This window comes from Molothrus aeneus, chromosome 1 (genome assembly GCF_037042795.1).
Source record: "Molothrus aeneus isolate 106 chromosome 1, BPBGC_Maene_1.0, whole genome shotgun sequence".
Lineage (NCBI taxonomy): Eukaryota > Metazoa > Chordata > Aves > Passeriformes > Icteridae > Molothrus > Molothrus aeneus.
In genome coordinates, this window is record NC_089646.1 from 135,983,728 (window position 1) to 136,005,989 (window position 22,262).

Sequence of the window (22,262 nt, forward strand, 5' to 3'; positions counted from 1 at the left end):
CCCCAGGGCTCTGCTGTGGTTTATTTAATTCTGAAAATAAGTTTATGGGTGATCAACCTTCCAGCAGTCCACAATTCTTGACAGCTACTATTTTCAGCAAATACACTCTATGTTTTTTTTGGTCACTGAGCATTTCGTTCTTCTTAATGTAAAGGCTTCAAGTGTGTGAGAGAGTTAAGAGCTGATCAAAGGGACATGTGGCTGCAGGGGTTTGGTGGGGTGACAACATATTTCAGCCTCAGTTGCTGTAGAGGACAATATGGAGCTCATACTTGAGATAAGATTCTCTGGGAGCAAACTGAGTAGTCTGTTTGAGGTTCAGTGTAGCCTGGGCACACAGGAAATTAGTGACTGAGGGTGCAACCAAGTGCTCAGAGCTGAGACTGTGTCCAAATTCTCACTTTACGGTTGTAGGGGATGGATAACCTGAGAAGCTGTTCCCAAAGGATTTCAGGTAACCTGAGAAGCTGTTCCCAAAGGATTTCAGGTAACTGAGCATTTCTACTCTTTTTCAGATGTCACCACTAACTTTCAGCTAGGCCAATCTAACATGAACATGGCATCTCCACAAAAGGGGAATTACTTGAACGATGACTTCCTCTAAAACTTATCAGCATAACTATAAAAATCATCAATAGTTCAAAAATGCACTATCAGAAACTTGAAGAATGGATTACATGTCTTACCACTACCAAAAATATTTTATTTGGAACATAAAGACATACCTAATACTACACTATCTAAAGACAGACTTCAAATGATGGGTGACAATTTTTTCCAAACCTAAAGCTGCAGCTGTTAACTATAAAAGTATAGACTTCTCTGTAAAACTTTAGGTTCTTCAATAGAAAATACAAGACACATTCATAAAATCCATATTTTATTTTGATAAAACTCTTATAAATATAAAAGAATTAATCAACTCCACTGTTTACAATATGTAAGAAATATGTAAAACTTCTGTTTACAATATGAAGTAGCCTTATTTCTTTCTCTTTTGAGACCAACAAATCCTTTGTATCCTTCCTGCAATTTGTGAACATTTTTTCCACATTCTGTAGCTACTCACATAACAGGGAAACATATGAGATCCAATCCTAAGTCTAAAAAAGGGAGTGAAAACATACAACACACTCTCACTCTTCTTTTTAGTGCTGCTAAATGCCTTTTTTTTTTCTTCAATGGTCTGTTTGTGTTCTTTTCTTCAGAAAATACTCAAAAGGCATTGGGACACCTTGCAGAATATAATAGCTATATTCTGGGGAGGAGAAAACAAAGAATTCCACATATCTTCAACTGAGATAAAATACCTATATCTCTATGTCTAATTTATTGTTCTAAAACAGCATATAAAGTCAATCCCAATTGTGATTTCCCTCATGTTTGTTCATCTAAGATCAAATGACCCATTAAGGTAAAAGGCAGAGCATATAAAACCTATTTAAAAATTAACTAAAGGAGAGCAGTTATGGAAGATGAATTCGTCAGAAGTACTACAGAGATTGGTGTTAATTTCTGCCAGTAAAACCTCTAGCTGCCTCTTTCAGGTATCACTCACTTGATTTAACTATGTAGTTCTCACAGTTTGAGAGTAAATCAAATTCTATCCTAAGCTACATCCTATGGCATGTTCATTAATAAAAATATTTTGTGTAAAAAAACCCCAATTTTATTCAGATAAAAAAGGCTCCTGAGAGAAACGCTGGCTCAAGTCAACTTATAAAGACAGAAGTTTCAACATATTGCTACTAAGGGCTGAGCTTTTTATTAGATGTTGACATGATTCCAATTTCTTTGGCCGTCTCTGACTATTCTCTTTGGTCTTGGAATATAAGTGCAACCACTGAAGTTCACCTATGACAGCAGAACATCAGCCAGCACCTTGACACATTTTATACCTGGGCAGTACTGTGCTCCACAGTGAGATGAGAGGTAAGCAGCATGTGGTTCACACTGCAGTGTGCAATGGTCTGGAACAACAGCTACCCCTGCCTCTTGATTTTAAGGGGCAAAAGTCTGATGCTATAATCTGATGCTATAGGATATAGTGTAATAGTCCCTTATGTTTCACCAAGTGCAACAAACTGGATTTAGGCACAAACAGCTCCCTCTACGCCCTTCCACCTTGCAGGTTTCAGGTTTCAGTTATTAAAATTTCATCTTGTGACATTGTGAAATTCAGGAATACCTACTCTACCTGACATGATCTTGCAATATACAAAATCCTTACTCTTTGCTTTTTAAAAACTATCAATCAGTACATGATTACTGCTATGAAGCAGCCAGAATAACAGGATCATATAAATATCTGTCCTACTTAAATGCTGCTAGTCATTAGCACTTTTTGTAAGAAAGTAAATATGGTATTGCAGAAGTCAGCAATGAAATTACATCATCCTTGAAACTTTTTTCCTTGAGAACTGCAATGTGAGGTTTATACAGAAGCTAAATGTTATGTTAGAGACCAGAAGAATAATCCCAAAACATCCTATACTTGATCAATAATACCAAGGATCCTGTTCAGTAATTTGGTGGCAAAATCTGGGCAACTCCTTCAACATTTTTGTCCCCATGATTAGCAGTGACCTCTGTGTATGCAATGCTGATGGCTCAGTACTTCCAAGACAATGCACTCAAACCCAGTCAGACCTGTTAACATCAATGAACCTGTGATAATTCCAGACATACATGTGTGAGAAATGACTGCATGGAAACCACTAATAAAACAACACCTATTGGTTAAAAACAACTCACAAAAAGAAATTAAACATCACAAAGTATAATAACTATTAAAATGAATTTGGCCTTTGGTTTCTGAGGGAGCCTACTCTGGATTTACTCCTTCAATTCCTTCTGACTTCTCGTCCCCTTAGAGGCTGGGGAGGCCGGAAGTTTCTCAGCAAGCAGCAGGCGACCTCATCCTCAGCAGTGCTCAGGAGGCTGCGGAATTTGGCCAGCTGTAACCAAAAGACACATAAGGTTCAGCAGAAAACCCTCATGCAAATACTCATGAAAAAGCATGCAAATAATAAAGACACTTGTCACTTTTTTCCACCTGAGAGAACAGAACTGTATTTTATTAAGTCATGGAGGAATGACAGTTTCACCATTTCTATCCTTGTAAATGAAAAGGGGGATGACTACTGAGAAAATATTCCAAAATACATGAAACTGTGCATAAAGATTACTTGTTTCCTTTATTCACACTTTATCTGCCACAACCTGATCTAAACCAGGGGGTGTTTATACCTTTTTAGCTGGATTTCATAGTTTGGAGATTCTGAAATGTTTTTTGCCAAAAGATAAGATTATGTTTCTTATCATACAAGCATTCTGTGTATGTTTCCTTCTTCAAAGAGGATATTCACAATTAACCTGGAATTGCAGGTGTGGTGCTACAGAAAGCTTCTGCAACTAGCACTTACTCAAACCAAGAGAGATTCCAAATTCTTTCCTTGTGAAGAACTTATTCATAACTTCCAGGACCAGCACTTATTCATAACTCAGCATATGCTGATCTCAGCAGAAACCCCATCAGAGCTCCATGTCTAAACCTTGGGAAATCTGAGGATGATTTTTGACCTAAGTATAGAATTTTGTTTAATTCCAAATCTTGCCAATAGTTACTATTTCTATATTTCACTTTACTTCCCTCCTAGGTTATCAATGGTAGGACAGTACAAAAACCATTCCATCATAATACAGCATTTAGTTGTAATTGCATCATAATGACATTAAGAGCAAAAAATGCCAATGCTACCTTGCTTCACCCCATTCCGAAGCTAACGTTTGTTATTCAGGGTCCTGTAAGTTTCTAAAAACTTAAAAGCTGTTTTTAATTTCTTTCAACCTGAAAAGTGCAACAAAAAGTCTGTAGTAAACTCTAAAGCCCTAAAGAAATCCAAACTTGAGGAATAAAATTAAATGGTAGAACACTATCAGTCACAGTGCTGACTGTGAACAATCACAATGGTGGACATTACTGGAAACAAACACTTTAGCTGCATGCATGTTTATATTGATAAGAATATAGCAATTTCTACTGTAATACGTAAGATATAGCTAAAGTTTATAAAAAAATACTAATAAAGGATCACTATACTTGACACTTTCCCACACCATGTTCCCTGAGCCTGTTACATGGCTGTTTGTATACAGAATTTCACATTTTAGAACGTATTTATTACAGATTTGCCCAAATAAGAAACTTTTAACCTGAGAAATGGCTTATCTTTGGAAAATTGATACCTTAAACAGGTTTCCAATCCTAGATCCAAACAGTTGCAGCAAGCCTTACAAAGCCAGATTGAGGGGAGTAAGGAAGAGATATAGATGAGAAAAATAAACACATTGAGCAAATAAATTACTTCAAATCAGTTGCAAACAGAAATTTGAGGTTTCCCAACAAGCAACCCATTCAGGGAACTGTCTTAACACTTATAGCAAAGACTGAAGTCACCATTTCTGCTGAGTACGTGTTCTCTACTCAGAAATACCTTACACCTAAGAGGATCAGCCCGCTGGGTGTCACCATTGCCAAGATACAGCATGAAGCTTTTACAAGAAATGCAAATAGACCCTTTTTTGTGGAATCACAGCTTTCTGAAAACCCCAACTTATTACAACAGTATTCTCTCTTCATAATTCTAGTAAATTCATCAAGTTTTATGTATTTAGAATGGAAGAAGACATTTACTACTTGTCTGCCAGATAAAAATGCCAAAGACGAGGTTTGAGCAGGATATACAAATAATTAAATCAACTGGAATTCCAGAATTTCTAAGCATCACCAGAACTCTTTTTTTAGGTTACATATGGATTATTTTTGTTTCTTAATTGTTAGTGTATGCAGATTCTTTTTTAAAATGAATAATAAATAGCTGTTACAGCAAGAAAGGCAACTAGTCAGAATAAATTTGATAGACAAATTTTGACTTTTGAAAATCTTGTAACATCTGCAGTGCCAAGGTCTGCAAAAACCCATAATATTGGGTGGCATTTACAATTTCCATTCTTACAAAAGCAACACTTCTATAGCAGTGAAAAATCCAAAGATACCTGTTCGGAACAAACACTTATGGGCTCTCTCAGAACAATCCAGATGACACTCTCAAGAAGAGGTGGAACAGTGAGAGAGCCAAAGTAAGTCCAGTAGTCCAGGGACTTGGGAAGCAGACAGCTGGGATCAAAGTTTGTGAATAGTGCTTTTTTTCCCTGTAAAGAAATAAAAGAAAAATACCAGGGCAATATTATTTAAAAGCAAGAGGCCAAGGTAAATAATGCCAAAGGAGGTAGAGCTTGTTCCACTATCAGGTGGGCTGGCAGCATCTTGGGTGATGACAGGAGGTCCTCATCATGCTCTTCTGATGAGGTCTTACCTCAGAGACAGCTTTGCTGTGACTTTCCTTGAAGCCAGCAGGACACCATGAGAGGTGTCAGGTTAGAACAGGCTTCCCCTAAGTTACAGATGACCATGAGATGGAAGTGGTGGGGAGAAGACAAAAGATGTTAGAATTTCAACATGGTCTCTGTGAGGCTGGCAGAGTAACCCCACAGGTTACTGCCACTTGTTTCCCTCCTCACTCCTCCCAGGAATTACTTCTGTTTCCCCCTGTACTGGATATCAGACCACAGATGTTGTCTGAACATCATGTTGGGAGTCTGGCTAATTTCTCTTGCACAAGCAATAGGTTATTTCTCACCCTCTACCTCAGCAAAACAAGGGAGGAAGTATTTTCCTCATCTTTTTTACAGCTTTCCATAAAGTATGTTTTTCCCCTGTTACTATCCTCATAGCAACAGATTTATCAGAGACTGGGTTTTGTGAGGAATTAGCTGTTTCCTCTGATATTTTGCTGTGTTAAAACTATGCTTTGTCTACTTAGTTTCAACTTAAACAGAATGCACATAAACTGACTCAAATCAGGTATCAATCACTGGGGATAAGGAAACATGAAGGTACAGGGAGTAGCAGCCAGGTTTCAAAAAATAAAAAACCTGGCCAACAAAAGCAACTACTAATATTAGCTAGTATTCTTTTAGAAGCACTTGCTCACCTTGATTCTGATGGTGTCCAAGCGGTCAGTAATCTTGTTCAGTTGAGGGTTGCATTCACCAATCTATTAACACCAAAGAAAAAAGAAACACTGGAGCTCCAGGGAAAATCAACAAAAATTAATAAAAAAGCAAATGCATAATGAAACTGGCTTATATAACTGGAGTGACTGAAAAATCTGATTCATCTTCTGTACAAGCCTGTGACTAGCTGGTCCTTAGAAATAATACTGGTCATAAAGAAGATTCACTCCCTTGCTAATAGTATTCTGGCTACTCATAGTAATTACTTCAGCTACAAAAGAATTACAAACTTTTCACTACAGGGGTATAGAAACGATTTATCTTTCATGTTTTAATATGTGGGACATTAAAAGTTACAGACTAACATCAGAAATTTAAACTGCTTATAACATTGAAAACAATGTTCTTACGTGAGAACATTCCAAACTGAATTTGTGTGCTAAGAAATCCAGTGACACTTCCTTTGAGTCATTGTAATGCCAACTGGAAAGATGGAATTACTGAACTGCTGAAGCAGTTCTTTGCAACTGTTGCATGGAATGGCTCTCTGACTGTGCCAGCACCAGTACTAACTGTTCTCAGGAAGCTGTGTAATCCACTAGAAACCACAGAATTTACCAAAGCCCTATCTTTTGCCATAGATTGTGAGAATTCCCCATCTGCTTCTTCATACAGAATTCAGTGAAGCTGTTGCACAAATCTAATCTTAGAACAGGGAGAGAAGGCAAAAAAGGTATAAAATAATTATTAGGAAATTCTCCAGTTTCTAGCTCTGCAGTATTTAATTATTATTATTTTCTAGAAGAAACTACCAGCTCAGAAACAAGCCATTAAAAAACCATTTAAATCAAGCTGTCCCCCTAAATGAACATGTTAGTCAAGAACAAGTTACTGGGATCCAAATGGGGGCAGCTGAATTAAGTTCCACATCTAATGTTGTTTGGGCTTGCAGACTAGGCAAACTGAAGAGTTTGACTGTCTTGAAAAATCTATTAAGCTGATATTTTTATTCTTAAAGAAAGCACAGCTTTCTATATTGGCAGCTAAACACTACGGAGGGAATAAGTATAAAACAAGTTTCTCTTTAGCAAAACTTACACAAACCATCACCGTTATCTCTTTGGGCTTATAATGCAGATTTATTATGAGGTCTGAAGCATTCTCTTCTTACCTTCAGAAATACAGCCATGACTGCTAGTCCATCTGACTGACAAGCTGCCTCAACAAAACTGGAATACTTCTCTGCATTCCAATGGACCACATGAAGCTGAAAAGCAAAAGACACAGACAGCATCAACTCTCACTGAACTCAAGTAGTGGCAAATAAATATTACAACTTTACTCAGTTTGACACTCTCTTTCACTCTTTTGTATGCAGAATCATTCAGTGTTCTAAATGCAGATATTTCATGAAATCAGTAAATATGTAGTTCACACAAATGGCAAAAGCATTTCCAATGGCTAAGATTATTAAAAATTTAGTAGCAATTGGCATACCACAGTGCCTGTGAAATTGCTGTTGGGTCCCCAGATTTTGAACTGAGAAGTTAAGACAAAAAAAGCTAATGGTTATATAACTAGAGGTTTAAAATCCATTTTTAGTAAAGCTGATTTTTAAAAGTGATTGGAATTCATGAGGATGTCATTAGTATTTTACTCTTTTTCTTTAATCAAGCTTTCAGCAACATTAATCATCCACATAAATAGGTAGAAAATAGGCAAATACACATTAAACTTGCACTGACCCCTTTTCCCTTGTTTAGCTTAAGGGAACATCAGCATTTCATTTTTGACACTTTTCAAATGTTATTTTCTATGACTACCAGTAGTGATGCCCTTACAAGCAGCTTGATTATCTCAGGTTTGAGCATTTGCATTTCCAACATGCATTATTCTGGAAGTGTCCTGTAATATTTGCCTAAGAAGCTTAAACACCACCCAGCCAGGAGGGAAGAGGAAAAGCTTGTGATGTCTATTTCCATGCCACTTAAGTTTAAAAATTAGGTTTCATAATTCCTGACCACTTGTCATTTACGGGAGCTCCTGGTTCCCAAGAAGTTCCAGGTTGTTCCAGCCTTGAGCAATGGTCTGACTGCCAAATGGAGAGAGCACACTCATACAGCACTTAAGTCTAACGACTTCACAAACATTAATTACTTTCACAAATCCTCGATGGATTAGTAAATCTTATTACACGTAATTTTTAGTTAAAGATGCTCAGAAGCATGGCATGAGATTGGCTTCCCTAAAATTGGTGACCATCTTTTCAGATTTTGAACTTCAAGAATGAGGAAAAACAATTCATTGAATGACTTAAACTGGGATGAACCCATGAAAAAAAGGACTTCCTTTTGGATTACAGCACCTACAGGACAAGTAAAGTAAGAACAATTTAGGAAAACTGAAATCTGCTTTAAAAGATTTCCACATGAAGCAACATAGCTGCATGGCTGAAATAGGGATCTAGAAGTATGAAGATTTTTATTCTAAATATCAATCCTTGCTCAACTTCTATAAGTTCCAATTTTCCATATCTATAAAATGGAACTCTTACTTGGTCTTACATGGCATCAATATGTTAAGCATTTGGACTCTAAAGTGTTGAAACATCCCACTGTCGTCAACAATAATACATGTACAGCTATGATGACACCCATGCGGTCTCACAGCTTTAGAAATCCTTGAAGGAAAGTTGCTATGGATATTATACACTAAGCCAAGAGGAGAACATAGTCCACTAAACCTTTCTCAAGTGCATTAATATCCTGGAGTTCATAGTGTCTGCTCTGCTCCCTATTACAAATTCACAGAACCTATGCTGAACAACTTTTAAGCAATTACATTTTTTCATACACAAAAAGGAAACAGATACTCTCAGTCAGAAATTACCTTTATTGTGGATTTGGGAAAAAAAAAATCACCATCAAAAACAACCCAACAAAGAGCAAAAAGGAAAGTTCCCACAGCTACTAAAAGCCCACTCCCACTCCTTTATAGTTTTGCCAAAAAAAACCCCAGAAGGTAACCCTCCAAAAACCAGAGCCCCCAAACAGAGTGTGAAACACTTCTGGGCACAGACCCATTCTCAATGGCTTGTGACTTCTCTAAGGAATATATCCTGTCTTACCACCGCGGTGTCACTGCAGCTTGTGAAGAGACCTTGATCAGACCGTATGTTGTCACAGAGAATGGAGCCATGGATCCCTTCTTCTTCCTGGAGGGCTTAAGGGCCAAACCTTGCAGTCTTCTTTACCTGTACATGAATTCTTTCTTCAATTCAGTCGATGCTTTTTCTTCAAACCTTGCACATCTTCCTTAAAAAGGTGAGCACTGAAAACATCTTCATGTCTCCTTCTGAGGTATTTTCTTTTGTGTGAACAATATTCAGAAGCCTTGGTTTTAATTCTGAGTTTCTTATCCCAAAGCCAAAGTGACATCTAGAGAGCTTCCTGTGGAGGGTTACCCAACCAGCAGGTAACAGAAAGGCTTTTAGACTGGCTAGAAATTCAGAGATATTTTCTCCTTCCATTTGGTTTCTTAGATGGGAAACATAGATTTTCTCATCTAGAAATTAGGGTTTGGTACTTAATGGTTTTAAAGCACCTCTATTAATTCTTTATATTCCATCTCACCTGGTTCCTGTGGAAAACATAAGCCTTTAAACACTGCAAATGTCACTTTTCCCCATTAGTGTTAGAAAATCAATCTTTTTTCCTGACCAGAATCTCTTATAGCATTTCCAGTAAAATCTGATCACACCACAGTGCATACAATACATTTTTTTCTTCTGTAGTATTATGCCTTTTATTTGGCCATTTATTTTTACACTTTTTACTTCTTTTTAACCCCAGAAAACTCTGACACTGTCTGAATCACATGTTTTTAAAGATCTCAATCTCCTGAAAATATTCCATGGTACTTCCATTTGCAAAGAGGAATCTCATACTGAGAACTTCCTCCTGCAGATTACTCAAATACAAAGGAGACAGAGCAGGAGTGAATGCTCTATGCCAGAGCAGATGGTGCACTTCTCCCTTTGGCACACCACCTCCACTGAAGCACAGTACCCCACAGACAGCAGGCACCCCACAGATATGAAACCATGGTTCTCAAAGTCATAACCACCACATTGCTAAGTGCACCACAAAATGCAACATTCCTATGTCTTGCATAAACTTTACACTACATAGGCCCCAAATCCAATAATTCTGTGGTTTGTCATTGAAGATGACTTTGAAAATATTCTCCAAGGAGGAAACAATGAAAGACAAAGTTTAAAATAACTCTTGAACATTAAGTCTTGCTCTTATCGAGCTCTTGTCTTCTGTACTCCTTTTTTAATCCTCTGCAAAGCTTTCAAAGAGGTTCTCCTTTGAGAAAGGACTAAACATGCAACACCTCAGGAAGACCACTTTTCAATAAAATGAGGGGAGGATAAAAAGCAGGAAGAGGAAGGGCAACATTATTCTTGTAATGGAAAACTAGTCACAAGCTTAGAGGTACAGATGACTCCACGTAAAGCCTTACCTCTGCCGCATACTTCATCCCATCCACCGTGTGCTCAGAGCCAGCTTCATCATTGGATCCCCAGTGGAAGTGAATCTGGCGCAGCCTGTAGGTCCCGCTGAGTGGCCCCCCAGTCAGCACTACAAACCCAAACAGAGGAAAAGGCTTCACTGAGAGAATGGAGTCTCCATCCATATCCTCTAAACTCACACCAGACTTCAGTCTTCGGACACTCCTCTGCTCCTGCTCGTAAGTTGTCTCAGACGGATTTCCATTTCTTGGAAGTGCTACAGAAACCCTCACCTGTCAAGGATATGACTATGAAAATTGTATTTATGGGCAGATTAGTGGGTTATGGCCCACTAAAGGGTATGCTGTTATTGTCAAGGTTGGATATTTCTCAGAGAATGGGAAATTACTTCTATTTTTCAACACTCAAGAGTTTTCTCTCTTGATTATATTCAAAAGAATCACTAAGAAATTAAGCTCAAAATACAGGTTTTATGAATAAGGAGCAGGATCATAAAAATTAATGTCAGCAGAATTTATTTTCATCTTTGAAATTTGGTGGAAAATAGGAGAAGCTTAAATTTTCAGGGCTCTTTCCTTCATTTGCAACTAGATCCAGTTATATCAGATTAAAGTCTGAGGAAAAGGAGCTTATACTAACATAAATAAAATTAGGCATGTGCATTGCACAACTGCAATATTACAGACAATTAGCCAGTGCTGGAAAGCGTGTCCTATGAGGAGCAGCTATGTACTTTGGGTTTTTCTAGTTTTGAGAAAAGGAAGCTGTGGGGTGTCCTCACTGCTCTCTGCTTCTGTGGAGGGGAAGTAGAGAGGGAGCTGCAGGTCTCTTGTCTCAAGTATCCAGTGACAGGACTCGTGGGTAAGGCTCAAAGCTGTTCCAGGGAAGATTTAAACTGGATGCTAGGAAGCATTTCTTTACCATGATGATGGTCAAACACTGGAACAAGCTTCTTAGAAAGGCTGTCAAAGCCCCAGGCTTATCAGAGTTTAAGAGGCATTTGGACAATGCCCTTAACAACATCTTTTAACTTTTGGTTAGCCCTGAACTGCTCAGGCAGTTGGACAACATGATCATTGCAGGTCCCTTCCAACTGAAAGAATTCTATTCTATTCTATTCTATTCTATTCTATTCTATTCTATTCTATTCTATTCTATTCTATTCTATTCTAACTAACATGCATATGGGTGGGCTTTTCATTATTTTGCTTTTGCAAGCAGTCACAATTTTCTTGTCAGACTTAGAATCAAAATATCTCTTCACAGAGCCTGGAATGTGAATTACACCCAGAGAGATTCCTTATTCACAGCAAAACAAATCACTCCATTCACCCAGCTCTGTATGTCCTCTGAGTGTTTGGGAATCAATCTGGAATAGTTTACTGGCTCATTACAGAAATTTTAAGGGGAAATGAGGGTAGATTTAACCAGATGTTTTTTAAATTAAGAGCAGAAGGGAGGACAATAGCAATTTTTTCTCTTCTAGATTTAGTGCAAAACCTACACTTTCTTAGGAACAAAATCCACCAAATAAACATGAAAGAATAATTTTTTAAGTTGCCTATTTGCTAACACAAGTAGCTTGGATAATGAAAAAGAAGTGGGACTGTTTATTCTGGGGAAAAATATTTAACTTCCTTAAAGCTTCAACTCAAAAAACATGCATTTCCACAGCCTATAAACTTAGCAAACAGAGGAGATGGGGCAGTGGCAGTTTAAAATTCTTTCTTTTAAGGACTGTAAACTTCGATGCAAATGATCCTAGAAAAGTGTAAAGATCAGTGTTCTAACTGGCTGAGGAAAAACTAATTTGTAGAAATGCACCAGCATGAAATACTTATGCTGAAAACTGTGGAAAATGGCCTGTTGATCTATTTGCGCCGCATCACACAGTGATGGTAAAACCATTTAATTCCAACAGTAATTAAGGAAGAGGATACTCAGAAGTTTTTAAGGCAAATATCAGTATCTTGAATTTTTAAAAATATTGGAAGAAGATCAATAGAGCAATTTCAAAGAATGGAGCTAATGTGGTACCAAAGAGCATAAACAGACTTACACAAACAGTTACAAACTTGGCCCAGTTCCAATGTTGACCAAAGTGAGGAAATAGTTCATATGGGAATCAGTTAATAATGCATTAGAAGATGCTAATGTATTTAGTACCAATCAATTTGATTTTGTTTCCATGAAACCAACACATGGCAGGAGTTCTTACTTCACAGAGGTGCCCCAGAAGCCAAATTTGGGCCCTAGAAAATTCAGTATTTTTTGAGCAATGACCTGAAAGAAAACAAAAACAATACTGATAAAGTTTGTCAGTGACAAATACTAGGGAAAATAGTGAATTACTCAATTTATGTTTGTGGACTGAAGAATCTGGTCCATGCATAGAAGACATGGAGTCTACTGAAGGAGACTGGGTATTCCATCTGTTAATTATGTGATCAACATCTGTCAGTGCTTTGCCACAATATGAACTACATCCATGGAGATACAGCCTGGGGAAAGCAGTGAGAGGAGGATCACATTACTATTGCTTTGGTACCAGGAGAAGCCTAGAGAAACGTTGCTCAGGCCCTGTCACTTCATGAAAGGAGTTAAGAGAGTGGAAGAGGTTCTTGGTGTATTCGCATTCATTAACATTTTTTCTTTTAAACTGTGAGGGTAATTAACAATTAGAACAACTTACCAAAGGCTGTGGTAGGTTCAGCATCGCTGGAAAATTTGAAATCAAGATTGTGTATTTTTCTAAGAGATGTGCTTTAGTTCACCAGCATCTACTAGGCTCGAAGCAGAGATTAATTCTGGGAAGTTCCGCAGCATCTGACACAAGGTCAGACTGATCATTGATGGTCAGCTGGTGGCTTTCAGGCAACATCCAGTGTTGACAGAAAGTTTAAAACTAAGACTGTTCAGGAAACAAAAACATGATGCTGTCTCCGTCTATGTCTCTCCCTCTTGCCACTATGAGCTAATAAGTCCTCAGGACTAGGGGGTCATCAAAAAATTAGTCTCTCTCTGGCTTTGATGCTTATGAAAGCACCATGGTCTTGGATCCTCAGCTAAGCCTCACACAGCCACAAAATTATTTTATTGCTTGAAGATTCTGCATTCCTACAGCTTGAAGAGGTGCATGCTGCCTTGCCCAAAATCCAAGAGAAGGTTTCAAAGATGAAGGCAGTACCATTACAAAGACTATAATACATCAGAGAACTTCTAAATAAGAATTATTGTTTGCAAAAAGGGAAGCTACATACTCCTGGAAAAGACTTGGGCAATAATACTTTTCAGAGAAGAAAAGGGATTACTTGGGATCTATTTCACTTGTTCTGTATTGGCTCTTACTTGTCATAAGAAGGCCGAGTATAGGTCATAAAAAAGGGAAAAACATATAACCAAACCTGCAGCTAAATTCAGATAAGAGATTTGAGCGATTCGGTTGGAATGAACCTGTAATGAGACACAAAGGATTCATCTGCAGTGAGAAAGAGAGAGCAGCATTTGAAAAATTGTATACAACACTGTTCAAACAGGGAGCTGGCACTATCCAGCTGGTGGGGGTGGATCAAACCATTCCTGTAAGTAGGGAATCCCAACACTTTCTGAGAAACACAACCTCGAATTTGTGTCCAAATATGTTCCCACACTGCATCATGCTGAAAGGCAGGGGAAAAGGAATCTCTCATCCAGAGGAGCAAAGCCTTACTGTTTATTAGGAGTTCACATCCAGCAGTGAGACGTGTCCAGGCTGTAGGCATTCTATTTAGGAATTTGTGGAGAAAGTTACAGCGCAAGAGTAAAGGAACAAACCTGATTTGTTGACGGTGTCATCAAACTCCACACTGGTGGAGTGCCCGTTGTTGAGGATGATTTTAGCAGAAGCTGGATCATAACTGGGATTTAGAGGACGGAGGGAGGGATCATACTTGGTTTCCTCAGTTTTGATGTCGATGGGTGACTGACGGTCTCCATTAGCGACAGGAAAAACCTCCTTCCAGTGGGCAGGCCCTGCAATGCATTGGAGGAGAAGTCTAAATTGCTGACAGCAACCTCATTGTTATGAAAGAAAACTCTACTTGAATTGTCCTCATCTGCATCTTTTAAATTCAAAAAGGATGCATCAGGAAAACACAAATCAAAACATTCAGCTACTTTTGTTGCATCATATCGCAATAGCAGTTCTCCAGATCCCTCCATGTACCTTGCATGCACCTTTAAACAAGGCCACAGTATGTAAATAATTATTCCCAGGTAAGACTCGGCTATGCACAAGACACATACAACAAATGCTCACTCAAATCAGGCATCCTGTATCCGATGGGCACTATGTCCCAATGAATTTCTGACATGCCATTTTTGCCTAATATCATGTCTCATTGTGTCTTTAAGGATTACCTTTTTTCTAGGCAGAATTTTTTATGCCTTATTCATTTACTGCAAAAGACCTGAGAACACGTCTTCCACCGATCACTCTGAATGAGATGGGGAGATGTCAAAAACTGTTGAGTGGTTCCTGGAGCCTGATGGCAGTGCCTGGAACCTAAACCCTGCTGCACCTCTGATCACCTCCTCCCAGCCCACCAACTGTGCACACCAGCTGTCACAAGGAAGAGAGACTGCCACCCTCTAATCATGAAGTGTCCATGCACACAGGCACACATACACACACACACTAATGTAGCACTGCCAAAATCAAAGAACAGGAACACTCAGGACAGTGGTGCCTGCGTGAGGTTTGTATTTCTACTGCCTTCAGCTGATGAGAGTAGATCTTCCAGACACAGAGCCATTGACCCAACTTAGGTAGAAATTATAGGACTAAAGAAACTGTTAATCAATACCAGTCATCTCAACCTTCCTCTCTCCAAGCAGGCTAAGCCAAATGTCACATGAAAAATTAATAAATCAATAATATGGATATGAGAAAATAGCAAATAACATCCTAAAACAGTAAGAAAAGCTTCACTGATAAGATGTGTGAGTTATCTGTTGTTACCTACTAAGCATCAGAGAGTTCCCAATAATTCACAATAAGAGTATATGTGCCATTGTTTAACCATATTTGGATAAGAGGGTAAAGAAAAATATGAACACCCTGGGGAATATATTCTATACAGACAGAAAATAAGGTTTAGGATGAAAAGGAGGGGAGAGCAAGGGGAAAGAAGAAAGAAAAAAGAGAAAGGTGAAAGTCTGCAGGGCAAATGATCTTTCAGTATTAAGAAGAACACAGAACTTGTTTTCCCCCCAGGCTTATAATGGGTAAAAAGCATAATAAATCAATTGAGAGACTGGATATATGAAATACTTAATATGAGCATCAGAACCTGGTCAAATAAAATCTGCATCACTGGATATCCTCATAACTAACTCCCTACACTGAAGATAACTGACCACAAAAATTGGGTTTGGGTCTCTCTGCATGGCTTAGCACTTAAATAAAAATGATGACAAAAAAGGATGAAAATGTATGATGCTGTGGTTAATAGCCTAACATCAAGAGCTGTCAGGTATTTTTCTTTCTTCGACTTCAATAGAAGTGAAACTCACAGGTGCTAAAAGCACCCATGCACCCCGGCAGTAAATCAAGGAGGAAGCGCCCACAGCCAGGGGCTGCAGCTTGCACAGCACCTGGGCAGAGAATGATTCCCCTCTGAGCAGCACAGAAAAACAGAAGGGGGAAAAACTTGTAAAGAATAGCCTAAGACTTAAACCTCAGAACAAGGACAAAGGCCTTCAGTCTTGATTTTAAAAAAAGTACTTTTGTTAATTACTTCCTAAACTAAACTCAATAAAGAAATAGATTCTAAGGCAGAAACTGGTTTGAAACATAACACTGTTTAAACCTCATTCCTCTCAGTTCACAAATGGTCATCAAAGCTATTCAATATTCTAACTACATACAGTTTAGAATATAACTTTAATTGTGTTTTGATCCTAATACCCTGTAGTTAGGGATGCAACACAAAATTTTATTTGAAGAAGCCCTACTCCATAATTTATACCTCAGTACCATGATTTGGAACTCCTAGAAAAAGTTTATTGCTACTTAATTTTAATAATTCTAACACTCCTTAACTGAGAAAAGCCAAAAATATATTTATGTGCTTAACTACTTGGTGTCCTATTGCTCTGTCTCAGAAATAACTATAGTTATTTGAATTAAATAATATGGATGAGTTGTATTCAGAAATAATACAAAGTTGCCAAAAAGAGGACCCAAGGCTGTGATTCTGTCACTGCCTAATTATTTAACAGTAATATAATATTCAGTTCTAAAATGACATTATTGCTGGTTTGGCGCTTGTTCTTGGCTCAGATGACCAAAATACTGGTTTGCTATGGTGATTAAACATCTACCAGTGACCAAACTACCAGACATCTGACCTTTCAAAATGTACAGGAAGGTATCAAGAAACTTCAGCTCATTTTATACCACTAGGTTATATCAACAAGTATTACTTTCTAAGTAATCTACCAGCAATCTAGTACAATTATCATGCTTTTGTCCCTCTAGGAAAACTGTGACTCAATTCATTTCTACAGACCCCAGCCCAATGCAAACTTTGTGTATGACTGTTGTAAAAAAAAGCCATTGCTGTTGAAAGAGATACTCAAATGCATATCATACAATCAGATTAAAGCCAGAGGGGTCCCCAGAGTGAAATTTTTTTCTGAATTAAATGCCTCCATATTAAAATAATGTACACTTCAGTTTTCTAAATATGCACTTTCAGGGAGTATAACTCATTAATTCACCTCTTTTCATTTTTTCCTTTACTGAATGAAAGTGATTAATATACCAATTTTTGAACTTATGAAATCCTCTCCTGCTGTTGGGAAAATGTTCTCTTGCTAGAGGCAATTTTCTAGTAGCTCTTAACAATCAAAGCTATTGTGACTGAGATTTATGACTAAAAACTGAACCATCTGCTCTGAAGATTTCATGCCTTTATTTTGAACACACCATTACCACAGGCAATGAATTGTCTGACACTTTTAGGTCAGACTATAGCTGCACGTACCACTCACCAGCATTGCACGCAGCCAATTCATGAAACAGGTCTCACAGTGAAGGCAGTTAGGAATTTGGCAGGAAACAGAACTCACTATAGCACCTCACAGTGCTGCATTTTGATCCAGCTAAAGCTAAATATTAAAAATTTCATCAACAGGACAACTTGAGACAAGCCTAGTGAACATACTACAGGATACAGTTGAATTCTAGTGAGCCTCTATATGTGCATAAATGGAGCATGTACAGTACAGGTGACAAGGGGTTTGGTTTTTTTTTCACAGTTTGTTATTATATATAGAAAATTCATTATTTTAGAATGGTCTGGCCTTGACAGGATCACATCCTTGTTTTGCCACAGACATATTTTATGAAAAATCCTTTTGCCAGGATCTTTTATCCTGAGAAGGTGAGATGCTTCAGCTTCTCCATGTTTTGCTGCTCTGGAATGTGATCTGGAGAGTTGTTTACCCAGCATGAGAAATTGTTTTTACTTGATGACCAATGACAGCCACCTGTGTTGAGGCTGTGAGCAGTCACAAGATTTTATTATCATTCCATTCCTTTCCTTGCTAGCCTTCTGATGAAATTCTTTCTTCTATTCTTTTAGTAGTTTTAATATATCATTTTCTTTTAATATATATCATATAATATATATAATAAAATGATAAATCAGCCTTCTGAAGCATGGAGTCAAGATGCTCATCTCTTCCCTCATCCTGAGACCTCTGCAACACCACCACATTGTTTATTTCTAAAGAGAATCCATTGCCCAGTTTATCAATCACAGAGTGCTTAAATTTATAAACTTAGGTTTGCAAGTAATTTGATTGCATATTAGGTTACAGTAAGATGAGCTCAAACAAAGGTAATTAAAAATTCATTATGGGTAAAATTAAGCACCTTTTAAAAAGCAGATAATGAAATGACATAATTATTCTCAGAAAAAACAAGTATAAGGAGTTATGGCTCAACTGAATTATCTTAAAGGTCATTTACAATCTAAATGATTCTATGAATTAATATCCCTTTTATTTATAAAATGCCTCAACATTACTGTAGTAACTAGATCAAGAGAAATTTTTGCTGTAACAGACAATACATGTAAATAATTACCATATATTTCATTAAACAAATAGTTAACTAAAGTCAATTGTTTTCCCACTGTGGTCCCTTCCAGTTTTACTCATTCTTTGATTTGCCTTTTAACTAAAGCAATTCCCATGTAAACAAAACAGGACTCAAGGGGCAAGAATACTCCCATCCTGATAGGAACCTTGAGCAACAGTGAAAAGCATGCATGATACCACACTGAAGCCAGTCTTCAAGATTTCAGTATTATGCCTCTACATATAAGCAACATCAAAACTGTGAGGTAAGAAAAGTGGCAAGAAAGCAAAGGCCAAGGTTTTCACAGAAATAAAATAATGCCTTCATGCATTTCAGAAATAGGTGCATCAAAGTAACCAAAGTAATCAAAGTAAAGAGAACTTCTGCATTAGGTGTGTGTGACAAGATACTGGTAGCAAGGAGGCTGCAGGTGTGGCTTCTGTGAGAAGCTGCTGAAGCTTTCCCCATGTCCAATAGGGCCAGTGCCAGCTGCTCCAGGATGGACCCGCTGCTGGACAAGGCTGAGCCCATCCATCAGGGACAGTGCTATCACCTCTGGGTAACAGATTTAAGAAGGGGAAAAAGTTACTGTGCAACAGCAGCTGAAAGAGAGGAGTGAGAATATGGGAGAGAAACAGCTCTGCAAACACCAAGAGGAAGGGGAGGACATGGTTCCAGAGCCTAAGCAGATTCCCTGCACCATAGTGAAGACCAGGGTGAGGCAGCTGTGCCCTGTATGGAGGTCCACAGTGAAGCAGAGATCCACCTGCAGCCCAGGAGGGTCACAACTGGAGAAGGTGGATGTGTCTTGAAGGAAGTTTTGACCTCATGGACAGCCTACACTGGAACAGGCTCCTGGCAGGACCCCATTGGAAGCCCAAGCTGGAGCAGGTTTGCTGGCAGGACTTGGGGCCCCCTGGGGAATCCACGCTGCAGCAGTTTGTGAAAAACTACAGCCTGTGGGAAGCCCTCACATTGGAGAAATTAATGGAAGGCTGTTTCCATGGGTGGGACCCTATACTGGAGCAGGAGCAGAGTGTGAGTAGTCCAGCTGCTGAAGAGAAGGGAGAGGCAGAGACAATATGTGATGAACTGACCACAGCTGGTGCAGGAGAGGCCATAGAGAAATCCTGTGGAGTGAAGGAGTGAAGTTGGGCCTGGGATAAAGGAAGGGTTGGAGGGAAGGTGTTTTATTTTCTCATTGCCTCACTCTGATTTGATAAGCAACAAATAAAACTAATTTCCCCAAGTCAAGTCTATTTTGCCTATGAAAGTAACTGGAGAGTTACTTAACCTCTGAGCCTTTTAGTCTATTTTCTCTGCCCTGTCCAGCTGAGGAGTGATACAGTGGCTTTGGTGGGCACCTGGTATCCAGTCAGTGTCAATCCCTAAATCTTTTAATTCTTTACCTAACAGTGAGCCCATATCCTTAATCATAGATATTCCATATATGCAGACATGTATGTTTTAATATTTGCCAGTTTACTTTATGCACATAATGATTTATGTTGTGACTGTTCCAAGTAGCAATTGCAGAACTCAGAGTGAACACAGATGTCTTTTCAACTCTTCAGGCAGTCAACCACACTATATAACTGCACCACATTTAATTTATTTCACTTTATTTCTGTCTGAATTGCAAAAGGTAATCTTAGTTTCAAAGAAACTATTTTCAGGGCCACGAAGGCAAACAAAATTTTCGAGAATCAGAGCAATTTCCTTCACCTGCTACTCAATCAAACGACAATAACAAGAAAAATCAGTAAAATAAATGCAGTAGAAGAGAAAAAGTTAAGAAATAAAACTGATGCTAGGGAAGAGCACTGAAGTGTTTGATATCCATGCCTCCCTCCTCTAATGCCCTGGAAAAGGTGTGGTGAAGGGCATGGACTGATGAGGAACTATCCACCCCACAGCTGCTGTGGGGCTCCAAGTAAGGAGTGAAAGGCAAACTCCACCTCAAATATGTTACCATGCAGGCAGTAAATAGAGTTTTATAGGAGAGATAGGGCCCCAAGCATGGTCCAGGGCCATCCCAGTAGAAATTCTGGTGGCCTCCCCTCTCTATAGGTTGAGAATAGCAAACAAGAAGAGACAGGATAAGGGAGGGAAAGTGGACTTCTTATCTGGGCAGTGCAGGTGAAGCTCAAAGCATAGAAACATATGGAGAAAAAAAATTGAAAAACACGACCCATTTACGTCTTCAGGGGAGGGGTAGGGTAGACTGCACAACAGCAGATAACACACCCAATCATTGCAACATCCCTGTGATCCACCACCACTACCCAGTTTTTCAGGAAAAGTACATCCATCCAGAAAAGATGGAACAAGAGGGCCAGGAAGGAAAGGTAGTACTTTTTATGCACAAACAGCATTCCAAAGTCTAAGTAATATGCACAAAGTCTAAGAATATGCACAAAGCATATTCTTATAGGCATTAGTATATGCAAATATATAGCTGTCTCACTTTACTGTCACAGCATTTCATTTCTTTGTGTACAGACAATACAAGATATTCCACGTATTTTATCAGAGTTGAGCCTACAATTTACAAAAACACTTTTATTTCTACTTGCATGACTTGTGGGACCGTCTGCACACTGGATCAGCGTTTGCATGACTGAAGATGCAAAACAGAGCCAAGTCTTTAAGCCTGCAGATGAGCCCATCTTGGGACTTCAAAGACTGACAAGATGAAGGAAACCACTGAACAACTAAAGTCCAAAAGCATCTCCTCTTAGATGCATAGTTATATATTTAAATAACCCAGTCAAGTAACTAGGATTTCCCACCGGGTAGTAGAAGCAGAACAGAGTTGGAATCAGAAAAGCACTGCTGGTACAGCAGTTCCGATCAGTGCAGCTGTCAGCCACGTACTCGATCTGTGCACGCAACTGTTCAGCTGAAGGAGTGAACGAAATCCCAAGCGGGAACGCGGCACACCGGACCCGGAGCCAAGCCCGGCCCGGCTCTGCAGGCGATGCCGCACGCACGGACACCTCTCAGCCGCCTGCCCTGCAGAACGCCGAGACAAAAATCGGCTCGCTGCAAAGCATTTCAGCTCACCCAGCTCTCCCGAGGGCGCTGGGCTGCCGAGCCCAGCGGCGGCAAGTGCTGCCCGCAGGACCCCGCTGCCCGCCCCGACGGCCCCGGCCCCTCTTCCCTACCGTTGTGCTCGTCGTATCCCCAGTGCAGCATGGCTCTGCTCTCCTGCCGGCACGGGACGGCACAGGACAGGACAGGACAAGACGGGCTGGGATGGGACGGGATGGGGCGGGAGAGGCGGCTGCGCCCGATTTGAAGGCGACGGGGCGGCGACGCCCCGATCCTCGGGCGCTGATAAGGAGACCTGCAGCGCTCCGGCCTCCTGGCCGTCCGTGCCTGTTGTCGCCTCAAGCCCTTCGTCGCCTAGGCTCTCCCCAGCCTCCCCCCAGCACCGTCGGGGTGGCCCGGGGGACGCAGTGCCATGTCTCAGGAGCCCGCTCCAACAGAGGGAAGGTGGCTCCACCAGCCCCCGTC

At 39.4% G+C, this 22,262-nt stretch overlaps 1 protein-coding gene across 2 annotated transcripts; it reads right to left on the reverse strand.

Annotated features, from left to right (window-relative positions):
- Positions 1-2,736: 2,736 nt before the first annotated feature.
- LOC136555390 (carbonic anhydrase 13-like) lies at positions 2,737-21,987 on the reverse strand. Of its 2 annotated transcripts, XM_066548008.1 has the most exons (8): positions 21,911-21,987; positions 14,429-14,626; positions 12,675-12,707; positions 10,606-10,724; positions 7,250-7,345; positions 6,057-6,119; positions 5,059-5,214; positions 2,737-2,957 (listed from the first exon to the last, which is right to left on the reverse strand). In XM_066548008.1, the coding sequence occupies exons 1-8, from the start codon at positions 21,939-21,941 to the stop codon at positions 2,844-2,846; spliced, it is 810 nt and encodes a 269-aa protein (XP_066404105.1). In that variant the 5' UTR covers positions 21,942-21,987; the 3' UTR covers positions 2,737-2,843. The 2 variants fall into 2 exon arrangements, with proteins under 2 accessions (XP_066404105.1, XP_066404113.1); XM_066548016.1 differs by lacking the exon at positions 12,675-12,707.
- Positions 21,988-22,262: the final 275 nt, after the last annotated feature.

Coding starts and splice junctions, on each gene's coding strand:
- LOC136555390 (XM_066548008.1), bottom strand. CDS start 21,941: ATGCTGCACTGGGGATACGACGAGCACAACG. Junction 14,627..21,910: donor GGGATACGACGAGCACAACG/GTAGGGAAGAGG, acceptor AATGCATTGCAG/GGCCTGCCCACTGGAAGGAG. Junction 5,215..6,056: donor TGGACACCATCAGAATCAAG/GTGAGCAAGTGC, acceptor ATTTCTTTACAG/GGAAAAAAAGCACTATTCAC.